At 39.5% G+C, this 12,752-nt stretch overlaps 1 protein-coding gene across 2 annotated transcripts in view; it reads left to right on the forward strand.

Annotated features, from left to right (window-relative positions):
- The window catches only part of si (sucrase-isomaltase (alpha-glucosidase)), a 70,207-nt gene that overhangs the window by 38,250 nt on the left and 19,205 nt on the right, over window positions 1-12,752 (forward strand). The window contains exons 20-33 of one of the 2 annotated variants that reach the window (XM_053320434.1): window positions 1,572-1,696; window positions 2,667-2,755; window positions 3,856-3,905; window positions 4,350-4,532; window positions 6,039-6,188; window positions 6,307-6,513; window positions 6,694-6,848; window positions 7,742-7,910; window positions 9,646-9,742; window positions 10,010-10,122; window positions 10,461-10,586; window positions 12,095-12,223; window positions 12,407-12,523; window positions 12,627-12,689. In XM_053320434.1, the coding sequence (XP_053176409.1) occupies window positions 1,572-1,696; window positions 2,667-2,755; window positions 3,856-3,905; window positions 4,350-4,532; window positions 6,039-6,188; window positions 6,307-6,513; window positions 6,694-6,848; window positions 7,742-7,910; window positions 9,646-9,742; window positions 10,010-10,122; window positions 10,461-10,586; window positions 12,095-12,223; window positions 12,407-12,523; window positions 12,627-12,689 (1,773 nt within the window). Of the gene's footprint in view, window positions 1-1,571; window positions 1,697-2,666; window positions 2,756-3,855; window positions 3,906-4,349; window positions 4,533-6,013; window positions 6,189-6,306; window positions 6,514-6,693; window positions 6,849-7,741; window positions 7,911-9,645; window positions 9,743-10,009; window positions 10,123-10,460; window positions 10,587-12,094; window positions 12,224-12,406; window positions 12,524-12,626; window positions 12,690-12,752 lie in introns of both variants that reach the window. The other variant, XM_053320435.1, reaches the window with a different exon arrangement.

The following is a 12,752-nucleotide window of genomic DNA, read 5'->3' on the forward strand; positions in this document are numbered from 1 at the left end:
CAAGAGAGAAGACAAGAAGTAGAAAAATGGGGAATAAAAGTATGTAGAGGAGTTTGAAAATGGGAGGTTTGGCCAGCAGGAATGAAGGGAAAGGATAGAGAAGACCTCCTTAAGGCAGACAATGAGGGGGTGATAAGATCTGAAATTGCTTATAGACGCTCCACTAACTCCAGCCCACACACACACACACACACATTCTACTGTACTGCTTAAAATGGTACACACACAATCACACACAATCTCTCTCTCACACATACAACCTCAATGGGAATGGAGGAAAATGGGATAAAAAAAAAGAATTAGAGCACCACAAGAGAGAATAACAGGATGTAGAGTAGGAAGTAGGTAGAAGGAGAATGAGAGGAGATGGAGAGAAGAGACTTTTAAATTGTTTTAGGCTGGTATGAGGATTCAGTCCTCAGGAGATCAGAAATTAACTGTTCTCTATCTAGGCCTTAGGAGGAATGTGTGGTGGAGAGAGAAAGGAGAAAAAGTGACAAAGAGAGGAAAAGAGAATGAGTTGGATAAATGTATCTGCTCTTCTTAACTAAATATTTCTGACTAGACAGTGCATCTCTCACATATCAATGTAATGGCAACATCACACATTTAGTGTTGTCTTTCTTAAATGACTCAAGTTGTTTATGGATTTGAAAAGTTATTGAACCCACTGTCGAGAATGAGACATACGTTTGTTATATGATTCAAGTTGCAGTCATGCCGTAGTTTCCAATTACTATTTCCAATTATATTTTGAAGATCAGTTGACCAAAGGTACAAAACCTCCCCCTAAAAAACACACACAGTCTAGCAATGCAGATGTTTTTGGCTTCATTAAATTAGGTTTTCAGATATTCATTCCTAAGATTTCTGTGGCAGCCACAATACAATGGTGGTGAATGGAATTTTACTTGTGAAGCTTGCAGGGTTACAAATTACTCTAGAAAAAAAAAATCAACCCCAAACAAGGTATCCATCACCAAGGACAAACCTATTGTATACAGACATCACTGGGACTGTTTCTGGTAGAAAGTACAAGTGAAGTATGTGGGATAGCCAGAATAAATATACGGTGTAACAAATTTGGACAAATAAAACTGAGACAATCTGCAAAACTAGATACCACTGCTGGCAAGTAAGAAAAAAAGGGCAGACTCTTCAAAGTATTTTTGAATTCATTCTATTAGCTTATGCAAGTAAACTCAAAACTTAATGCAATAATATATGCAAGTATCTGCTATTTTTAGGGGTGGAATTTATTGATCTGAAGTCTATACTACTAGTTAGTATACTGTAGCACCCTGTGTTTTATGTCAAAGTAGCTTGAATCCAATAAATGCCTTAGTATGGTTACAGATCCATTTACACCACATATATTTTACATCTGTGTCAGTAAAAGTCAAGCTGAACTGCATTACATACCAGCCCATAGCCAGTATGTTTCAGCCCAGGCTTGTACAAAACTATGCTCACTATCCTAATAATGAAATGGGTAGCATGGAGATTGTCTTGCCCACAGAGCACCACATGAATGTAGGTGAGTTAATGGAATCTGTTGTCCTACCAATCAGATGGAACGGATGGCAGAACGCAGACAGCGTGTTGATATGTATCTGCCAGCTGACAAGCTTGGTTTACACATCAGAGGTGGTGCGATCCTCCCCACACAGACACCTGAGGTCACCACTACATACAGGTACAGACACACACACACACACACATCATGCATACACTCACATATGTACTGTGTCACATCAAAATGTGTAAGTTACTGTAGGTTGGTCCACAGAGCAAAACATAACATAAATGCACACACATTATGATATGAGACTGGGTTGACAGAGATCAACAAACACTTTCAGAATAGAACACATTGGGCCTGATTTACTAAGATTCCAAATAGTGGGTACTAAATTGCGTGCACAGTGCAAAAGATTGTACTTTTGGTTTGTGTGTGTCTTGCGGGTGATCTACAGTACTAAGAATAACTGCGTAAATGAAAACAGGTGCAACAGGGTGGAGACAGCAGTATGTAAATGAGGGTTTTGCGTGTCTGAATGGAGAGTTTGGACGAGCAGAAAGCTGCAAGCACAAAATGAAATGTGATCAGGTTCTAGCTGGAAGAAGTTAACAAGTTATAACAAAAACAAATATTACCAGAACAAAGTATTTGTGACAAAGTCAATGCTGTTAGTGATACCAAAAATATTTGACTCCAAAAATATTAACACGGGTAGAAAAAATCCATCCTGTGCGTATTGTGTCATTGTGCCTCCGTCTCCTCCTCTGCACAGTGACAGTAGTCATCTGTGTGCAGTGCACAGCTGCCCTAATACCTGCCCTTCAAAGGTATTATTTATAGACGCAAATAGGCCTACCGTCAGTAAAATTACCCACACTGCATATTCATTATGGTACGTACTAAATGGACAGCGCATACTATCTTGCACAGTTGAAACATGCAAGCCTCAGTGCACCCTGTTAGTAGATCAGCTTGCACATTTTTTGCAGGTGATGTCAAATCTGCCTACGTTTTTACACACGCAAACCTTTAGTAAATCAGGCCCATCATCACAAATGCACCCAACTGTCTCCTGCTAATTGAATTTGTTATTACATGTGTATAGTATGTTTACTTTTTGTGTGTGTGTGTGCGCTTTCTATAGCCGGCGTAACCCCATGGGTTTGATCATTGCTCTTGATGACAACAACCAGGCAGCCGGGGAGCTATTCTGGGATGATGGAGATTCCCGAGGTATTGTTGCTTTTCTCATTTTTTGCCTGTTTGTGTGTGTAAATGTGTTTGTGTAAGACACAACCATCTGCATCACGTTGTTACCACTTATTGACGCTCTTATCTTGTTATGTGCAAAGTATTAAGAGTAGGGATGTCCGATATTATCGGCCCTCCGATATTATCATATCAGAAACGGAGCTTATGTCTGTGGTTTAGTTCTACTCTGCTATGGCGAGACAACAGCTGAGAAGACCAAGTGAGAGGACTTCCTGTAAAGGTCCCGCCTCCAGAAACGGGGCTTATGTCTGTGGTTTGGAACTATTTCCAAGTGTGTCCTATGGATAGTAAATTTGCAATTTGCAATGACTGCAAACAACATAATAAATATGGCAGTGCCATATTGGCACTTTTTTCCATAACTTAAGTTGAAGTTGTTCTCTTATTTTGCACAGACAGTGTTTACATTTGGAAAGCCATGTTGCATTTATGTATGCATCCAGTGGGGCATCACAATACAATTAGGCATGTGTTGATTCCACAATAGGAGATATGTGATGTTGTTATGTAACAGTTTTGGTGTAAAAAGCCTGCATATATTGGTATCGGGTGATATCTTTATTGGGAATTAAGAGTTGGGGAATATCGGATATCGGCAGAAAAGTCAATATCGAGCATCCCTAATTACGAGTCAATTGCAAAATTTCCATCCAGATGTGGTGTAAATTGTAACTGAATCTACAAAAGAAAATATAAATTCATGACCATTTCCATGCACTACACAAGGATTAGAAGTGCAAGAGTGCAAGTCAAATCTCAAAGTTGACATATCTGATGTGTTTTGTCTGCAGCTGTGCTTTGTCTCTTCAGATGAGTGGAGGCTTGAGTGATGTGGGTCACATGCTTCATGTTCAATGGTTTTATGCCTTAAGTCTGTTTCCACTGCAGACTTTTCTTTATGAACAAACTGAAAATTAGCATTAAAAATAGGTGCATGGAAACACAATTAATATAACTGTTCAAACACAGTCAGCTCACACACATTCACAACTGAAGGCCAGTCACTGTGACAAACATTAACATCTGCTCTTCTTTCTCTCTCTCTCTCTTTTTTTTTACAGAGACGGTTAAAACAGGCAACTACATCCACTACAAGTTCAGTGTTATCTATGTAAGATTCCCTTGCACACATCTACACCATCTGGAAGATCCAGCCCACATATTCTTTCTGATCCGAACTTAAGTTCAAAATCACCAGAGACCTTAGACTTTTCCAGTCCAGAACACTAGGCATGATTGATCAATGTTATGCTGCCGAAGCTTTGTTTGATCAAATACCACTACCCGATGTTCCTGCTTCACACAGCACTGAGGATTGTCGAGAATGTTTAATTTATAAGATGGTTGAGTCACAATTATATGTAATAACTGGAAGTGGGATAAGCTGTGTCTGTTGTACATCTATCTATATGTCTGTCTGTCTGTCTGTCTATCTAATAATGAATATACATTGTGGAATGTAATTTTAGCAGCTATAATCCGCTTTTTAACTTAAATGATATGCTATGACCTCAGTGGATTTAAATAACGTGTATGTGTGTCCTCTGCCTCAAAGGGAGTACTGACAATGCAGGTGACCCATAATGGCTACGGGGATCCAGACAACCTTAAGTTTGAGGACATTACTGTTCTTGGGGTGCCTCATACTCCTTCATCCGTCTCTGTGACACACGTTTCAGATGGAAACACTGTCACCATACTGCCGGACACCAACATAGAGTATAATGCAGCCAAGAAGGTAAAAACACATACATCATTTTCATAGATGGTCTCGTTTACAGAAGTACACACACACCTAGATGTTTGTGCATACCCAGCAGCCACAAATCATTTTATGTCAAGAGAAATTGCTTTTTATAGGACAACTGTTAAAATGTTACAGAAAAGGACATATGATTACAGATAAAATACATACATATACACATACATAAAAGTATTTAGGGTATATGTTGGGGATATGACAGGCCATATTTGCTTTGTCAGGAAAACCTGCTGGTGTACTGACACAAAGCAGATACAGGGTAGATGATTTCCACAGCGGCTGTAGGCATCTGCTATTTGTTATAATAAGACCAGGGATGAAACCATTACTGTACATTTCAAGGTTAGCCTCAAAGTGTAAGAAATGATAACAATTTACATTGGGTGTGGGTTGTGAAAAGCTTTGTGTGAGTGTGTGTGGGAGAGAGCTTGTGAGAAAGAAAAAGACAGGGTGAGAAAGAGCAATGATCCTACAGTAAGTGCCCAGGGTTATGAGCTGAAGGCAAAAGTCTATAAAGTGTCAAGAGGTTTACTTGAGTTATATTATAAAGATTTTCTTTGTGTGCTTGTGTATATTTGCGTGCACACACATGTTCTTGTGAGATGCCTGTGTAGATCCTCGAGGTCTCTCTGGTCACACACACAAGCATGCATTTATCAAATGACTCTAACCAGTAATCATTTCCTGGAGGTGAACGTGCTGTTAAACCTAAACTCTAGCTTGTCATGCCCATCAGTCTTTGTATGCCTAGTTGGACTGGCCCTTGAATATTATAGATCAGAGCCGCCAAACATCAGTACTTCTATATACAGTCAAACAATTTACAATATTTGACACAGACTGTCTCCTAATATTTTATTTAATTTCCTGACATGTTTTTGTTTTTTTACAATTCCCTCCCTAACATAAAAATTGAACTGCCTTCTATATTGTTCACAGTACTGCATGTATAAAGAGACTGCCCTGTCTTTTCCGTACATCCATTCCTCCCTTCCCTCTCTTTTCAGTTTCATCATTTATCCCTCTGCCCATATCTGCCTTTGCAGCCTATTTATCAATATTAATGCCTGTGTGCTTGTGTGTCCTGCATTTCACACTATAGAATTGCTGAAACATGATTCAGAAATTACAGGACAAGAAGTCTGCTTACCCTCTGAGGATACTTTAGCTGGTGACTGCAGTGACTAAAGTGAAAAGGGGCTCCCCAAGATTTGTTGTGAGAATGACTCATAATTCTCAGCAGAGGCTGTTGAAACAGCGAGGGAAATTAACAGCTGTGTCTTAATTGATAGCACACGCAACGTCAAGCACACATTCTGTCTCAAGGAAGCATGTCTGGGCTTACTTGCATAAGTAGAACATTTCCATCGAGACAACTTGAAGACACTGTTCACACATTGACAACCTAGGGTTTAATAATCAGTACTCTCTACTCCATTTTCCTCCCTTACACTTCATTTCACCACAAACACACATATACAGGTTATGTTCCTGCGTGGCTTGTCCTTGACCCTTGGGAAGTCCTACCTAGTGCAGTGGGAGCTGGAAGTTGATGAGTACCAGCGCTTTGACTGCTACCCAGAGGACAATGCAGATGAAGCTAAGTGCAAGGCCAGAGGCTGCATCTGGGAGGTGAGGGGTGACACAGATGATGCTCACATCCACATATACGCATTATTTCCCTACTCTATTTCTAAACAAACAGGGTAAAAAATCTCTCCCCTGTGCTTGTGTTTCTTTCCCTGCTCAGCCAAGCAACCTTGAACGTGTTCCATGGTGCTTCTATCCACAAGACTACGGATACATGGTTACAAGAACCGAGGAAACCAACTCAGGCATGACAATTAATATCAGTCGGAACAAAAAATACAGGAGCAGTGGTCGCCCAGAGTCACCAGACATTGACACACTCCGTGTTGAGATCCATTATCACAGCAGTGACATGCTCCAGTTCAAGGTGTGTGTTTGTTTGTGCTAGTAGCGGTGCATTCTCCTCTGTATCATGTGTCATTTGCTAAACTTGACCAATATGCCCTCAAGCTGACAATTTTTATTCATTCCAAAGCACTTGTCTGGCTTGCTTGTCATACATTAACACACACATACAATGACAAACAAACATTCCCTCTATGTTCAGATCACGGACCCGACCACAGATCGTTATGAGGTTCCAGTGCCTCTATCAGTTCCAGCTACTCCTGAGACTAACGAGAGCAAGAGGCTTTACAAGGTCCATGTTACCACAAATCCATTCGGCATCCAGGTTGTAAGAAAAAGCACAGGAACCAAGATGTGAGTGTTTCAGTCGTACAAGTGGAGCAAGCGGGCTTACATTTTTCGTGTTCTGTGTTGTAGTAGTTGTCTATAAAGTGCCATTTTTAGGTTGTTTCCGGGTCTTTTATGTCATTAATAATGCAATTTCATCAATGTTTTACACAATTCAGTAGCATTTGTTTTCAATTCTGATATGGTGACATATTTTGCATTATCTAATTAATTCATGTTGTTAGTCTATGATTCCCTGTTACTGCTACCTATATTGACTTTGAGCCTTGATAAGATTTTGCTGGTTAAATAAAGGTTAAGTCAATTCTGTGCTGTCCTAACTAGTAAAGTAAATTTGTATGTGTTTTGGCCTACATTTTGTTTTCACAAGCACAATGCATACACATTGTCCCTTAAATTTATCCCTTTTTGGGCAACATGAATGTGCCTATTAACAAGTAATAAGGTGAACCATGGGATAAAAATTCTACTAAACTGTTTGGAGGCAAGAACCTTTTTCCCCCCTTTGAGATTAAAGTAGGAATGCTGAGTTGACTCCTTCGGCACTGTTACCCAATCAAAGTTGGCCCGTGTATCAGCGCCTGAAGTAGTTTCCACTTTGTTCAGCAGTCATGATGATGTCACATGAAGCAGTAGAGCGTCAAAAAGTCTATTCAAAGCATATCTTTAAGCAAGGGTGACATTATTCTGTAGTTAAGCCTTGCATGTTTTTTTAGAAGTGTCAGATGAAATTTTGCTAATTAAAATTTGTGAAGTATGTTGAAGGGATGCCTGCAGTTGCTACGGCTTATTATGCTTATTTGTGTCAAGCATTTTGTGAATAACTCCTTTTGACAATAATTCCCTCTCTCTCTCTTAGTCTCTCTCTCATTGATTTAATCCTCTGTCACTTTTCTCAGTTGGGACTCCTCTGTGCCAGGTTTTACCTTCTCAGACATGTTCATCCAAGTGTCGACACGACTGTCATCAGAGTTTGTCTACGGCTTTGGAGAGACGGAGCACCCCACCTTTAAACACAACCTTAACTATCATACCTGGGGTATGTTCGCCAAGGACCAGCCTCCTGGTGTAAGTATCACACTGAAGGGCATACATACTGTATACAATGTGAGTACAGCCTCAGATGTAGCTACTGTAGTAATGTACTGTCACAATACTAGTTTATGGCAATAGTTGAAACAATGTTTTTTACAGATAATAATTTTCATGAACAAAATTTGAGTAAACTAAACTGCTGTCTACAGCAGCCTTTTCTATACATTGGCATGTTCTATCAAATTTGTTGTGGCATTTGTAACAGAACACCCTACACTCAAAGTCTTTAACATCACACCCTCTAGATACTGCAGAGGTGACTTGTAAACAACCTTCCTGCACAGTATGTAAACTTGTCTTTCTCACATCGGTGTCACTTTGATGTGATGCTGTTGATATGAAAGTCGGTTATAGAGTGTCATCATGTTTTCCCTACCGGTGTCAAGGCCAGACAGGATGAGGTTTCCACCTGCATCAGCATTATCGAGCCTAATTGCTGAGCTGTCAAGTCTGCTCCACAGGGTTCAGACAAATGTTATGGGACCCCTCGGAGAGCAAGGGAATTAGTGTAAGGACAAAAAGAAAGGAAAATGAATAAGAATGAGAAAAAAAGATGAGACAGAATGACATGGACCAATATTAAACCAGTAAAAGCCATGTAATAATCATTATTGCAGTGCAGAAGTCTTTGTGCACGACTTCAGACAAACACACACACACACACACACACACACACACACACACACACGTCTATATAGTTCAGACATCCACAAGAATACAAAACTGTAGCTTGAATCATGTAACATGAAAGATAGTTATGCTTTCAGGATGAATACTGAATAATTTAGGGAAACATAGAAGGGATATGTGATATTACTTGATAATTGAATTGTGAAAATAATGTTTTATTGGGAGCAAAAACCTGCCCAAAACCTGTTTTAGTGCTAATGGATGTCCATACAGTAGCTGAGCTATTACAGTATATGTACCCAGAATCTGTGTGTCTGTGTTTGTTTGAGCTACAAGTCAAAACACACAGACAGAGAGAAACCACATGAGCACAGTCACTGGTTGTCACTTTGTTGAGTTAGGCCATCACACCATGTAACGGGGCCACAAGTAAACGTCCACATACACGGCAAATAGGACACAAAGACAATTCAAAATGACAGATTACATTACAGGTACAGTTTAACAACCTCTTATGTACCTGAAGTGCAGGAGCGTGATTGAGTGTGACATGCCCATGAGTTTTCGTCACAGGTCGGTGACATCTAAAAGTGGCAGATCCCCCGTCCCCTGACATCCTTCTATGTGTTCCTCTTCTCTCAGTCTGTCTCGTCCCATATTCTCATATAAATACTCAAGACAACAGTGTGACCCTCTCAGTATTTACAAGAGGTGCACTCAAAAAATCCACCTACTGCTATATGTACATGTAGAAAATCAGTACAAGCAAATGCAATCCTACATCAACAAGAAAAAAAACAATGTGCACAGGATGATTGTTGAAGTAGTCATGTAAACTATCTTTGAAGAAAAATGAAGTTAATACATTTCCCACCTGAGAAGGGTAACCACTAAGCTATGTTTTTGTCATTAATTTTAATTTCTTGCTTCCTACATGAAGACATCTTCAAACTCAGGCCAGTTAACAGCTGAGTTTCAAAGCTGGGAACTAGGAGGAATTTAAAGATCCAATTCTTTCATTAAGGTTTAATCATCTCAAACTTCTCTTTGATTCTCACTTTCTGTCTCTCTGCTACAGTACAAGGAGAACTGCTATGGAGTGCATCCATTCTATATGGGCCTTGAGACCACAGCCGATGCTCATGGAGTGCTACTGCTGAACAGTAATGCCATGGGTGAGGAAAAAGAAACAGGAATACACACACATGCATTGTTAGTACATGCACATATGCAAATACAACCACTCTCACACACACAATCACGCTCAATTGCATATGCAGTGGGTATTTATGTATTGATGAGTGAGACAAGTATGTTCTCCTCTCATTCTTGCCTTTCATCCCACACTGCTTATCTACTCTCTACATATTCAGATGAGTAGATGTGACAAAGTATGTACCCACCACTTCACACACTTATTTGCTTATTTGCTTTGTGTGCAGATGTGACTTTCCAGCCTACTCCAGCTTTAACTTACCGAACTCTGGGAGGCATCCTGGATTTCTACATGGTCCTAGGACCTACACCTGAGATGGTGGTGCAGGAGTATACTGCAGTAAGTCTTCTTGGTTTCCCTGTTTGTTTGTGTGTGTGCTTGTATTTGCCTGCGTGTGTGTGTGGGTGTGTGTGTGTGTGTGTGTGTGTGTGTGTGTGTGTGTGTGCGTGTGCGTGTTTTGTGTCTGGCCCTGGGCCGCTGTTGATGGACTGCAGCAGCTGGGAGTTCCTCGCTTCATTGCGCTCTCTCATTTAGCCAATCTAAACACACGCGCACACACACACACACGTGCACACACAGTCAAACAAACACTTTACGGACACTGTCCCGTTTTCCTATAAAACAACTTTTTTGTGCTGAACTGTTTTGACTTCCTTGTTTGTTTTTCTTCTTAACAGCTGATTGGACGACCTGTTCTACCAGCCTATTGGTCCCTTGGGTTCCAGCTCTGCCGCTATGGTTACACAAATGACCAAGAGATATCAGATCTGTATAATGACATGAGGGTAGCAGGTATACCCTATGTAAGTTCCCGGACAAAGACTCCATACAATCTCTGCATTGAACATAACACAAAAACAAGTAATCAAATAACATTACAAGAAAACAGAAATCATCCCATCTCATACTTCTCCATTCAAACTTAGATTATGAACAGTATATTTTGGTGAGCTGTGTGTCAGCTTCTAAAAATCTGTCATCGTTGTCAGCAGACTGTAAAATGAAAAGAATTAATAGATGCTTTGAAACAACTGAATCATTTTTCATTCATGTTTAAGACAAAGCATTTTTGATTTGTATACTCAACACCAGAGATGTGAACTAAATAATAAATAAGTAATAAAAAATAAATATAAGGGGTCACAAGGCCAGCACTGCCTACATACAACTTATCCAATTAAATTCCAATATGTTTGCCTGCTTTTACAGAGCCACTGATTTAATTCATTGTTAAATTAGTGTCTCAGCATAAGAGATAATTTCATCAGAACTAACCTGAGAGCTTATTCTTTTCCATTGAAGTATAGGGTCATCCAACTCAGTGGACAGACAGAGCTAAACCCAACACAGTATCTACATACAGTACTGTATATTCCACAATGGCATTCAGGCAATAACTACATAAAACTAAATCAGATTAAAGACGTTAGGATGAACTCAAACAGAGGCACTGATTCCATGGATTACATAGGGTACATCAAGTTAACCTAATAATATGTGACCTCTAATTTCATTTGAAATCCATTCCATTGTAGGTTTCACAGCCTCTAGACATAGCCAGTTTGAACCAGTAATTCTCTCTGACAGTGTGTTACATAACAGAATGTCATATTCATCTGTGAGACCACTGTGGTTGACCATGACAAGATGCCTCACATGGAAACAAACCAGAATCCCATCCTCATCACCATGCAGAACAGAACATAAGAATGTCAAGTAATCCCCAAAATATTCTTTCACAACGCCTAACCTGCAACAAACTGACACCATCCAAAAAAGAATCCTGCATCATTAGTTGGAATGAAAGAAGCAGGAAATGCAGCTACTTACAAAGGCTACACATGAGCTACCAAAGCCGGTGAAGTTTTGTTGTCACTGTAAGAGATAAAAGCCAGAGAGGCAAATAAACTCTTCTCTCATCTCATGTCTAACATGCCATTTGTTAAGACAAACTTTACAGACTTTCATACTTATTAGCAGAAATCTTAACAGTTAGGAACATCATTGCATTGGAAAATGTACAATTGTTTTCCTGACTTAGTGATAATAAAGTTGTATTCATAAATGGTATATTATAATTTTATTATCTTATTTTTTTCTTGCTTTCATAGCTGTCAAAAATCAAATGTTTTAACTGACATGAAATGTGTGATCTAATGAGAGACTGTGTCTTTTCCTGTAATTTTGTCTGAAATACCTGAATCTAAGGAAGAAGATATTGTTGTTTTACCTTAATGCTATGTGTTGTTCTACTTCTCATATAGTAATTTTATCCTCAGTTCATTTCTTGTCTAACTGGTATCTGCTACAGGATGTACAGTATGCAGACATTGACTACATGGATCGTCAGCTGGACTTTGTCCTGGACCCTGAGTTTGCTGGACTACCTGCCCTTGTTGAGCGCATGAGGGGAGAAGGCATGAGGTTCATCTTCATTCTGGTAAGAAAATTACATCATTAACTAATGATACACTCAAGGAACAAAAACCATAACAAAGGTTTAAATATTCATTATAGATTTTAAATATATCTAAAGCTTATCTGTGAAAGCTAGATAGTAAGTCAGCCAATCTCTACTTAGCTCATCAAATCAAAATATTAAGTTTTGTGTATTTAATTCCAGGATCCAGCCATCTCAGGTAACGAGACACGTCCATACCCTGCCTTTGATAGAGGTCAAGCAGCGGATGTCTTCATCAAATGGCCCAAAAACATCAGTGATGAAATTGTGTGGGGGAAGGTAAGAGGGCATGGATGACCACACAAACAGGTGTAAAGAGAACTCACAAACTAAATACTGGCATAAGCATACTTTACATTGTCTTTTTTTTTTTTTTTGGTAGGTTTGGCCAGATTACCCGAATGTCATAGTAGATGAATCTCTGGACTGGGATACACAAGTAGAGGTACAATATGTTCCATGTTCAGCCCACTGATACACAATATGCCTGAACATTAAATTAAAGACA

The sequence above is a fragment of the Scomber japonicus genome, chromosome 6, assembly GCF_027409825.1.
Source record: "Scomber japonicus isolate fScoJap1 chromosome 6, fScoJap1.pri, whole genome shotgun sequence".
Taxonomy (NCBI): Eukaryota; Metazoa; Chordata; class Actinopteri; order Scombriformes; family Scombridae; genus Scomber; species Scomber japonicus.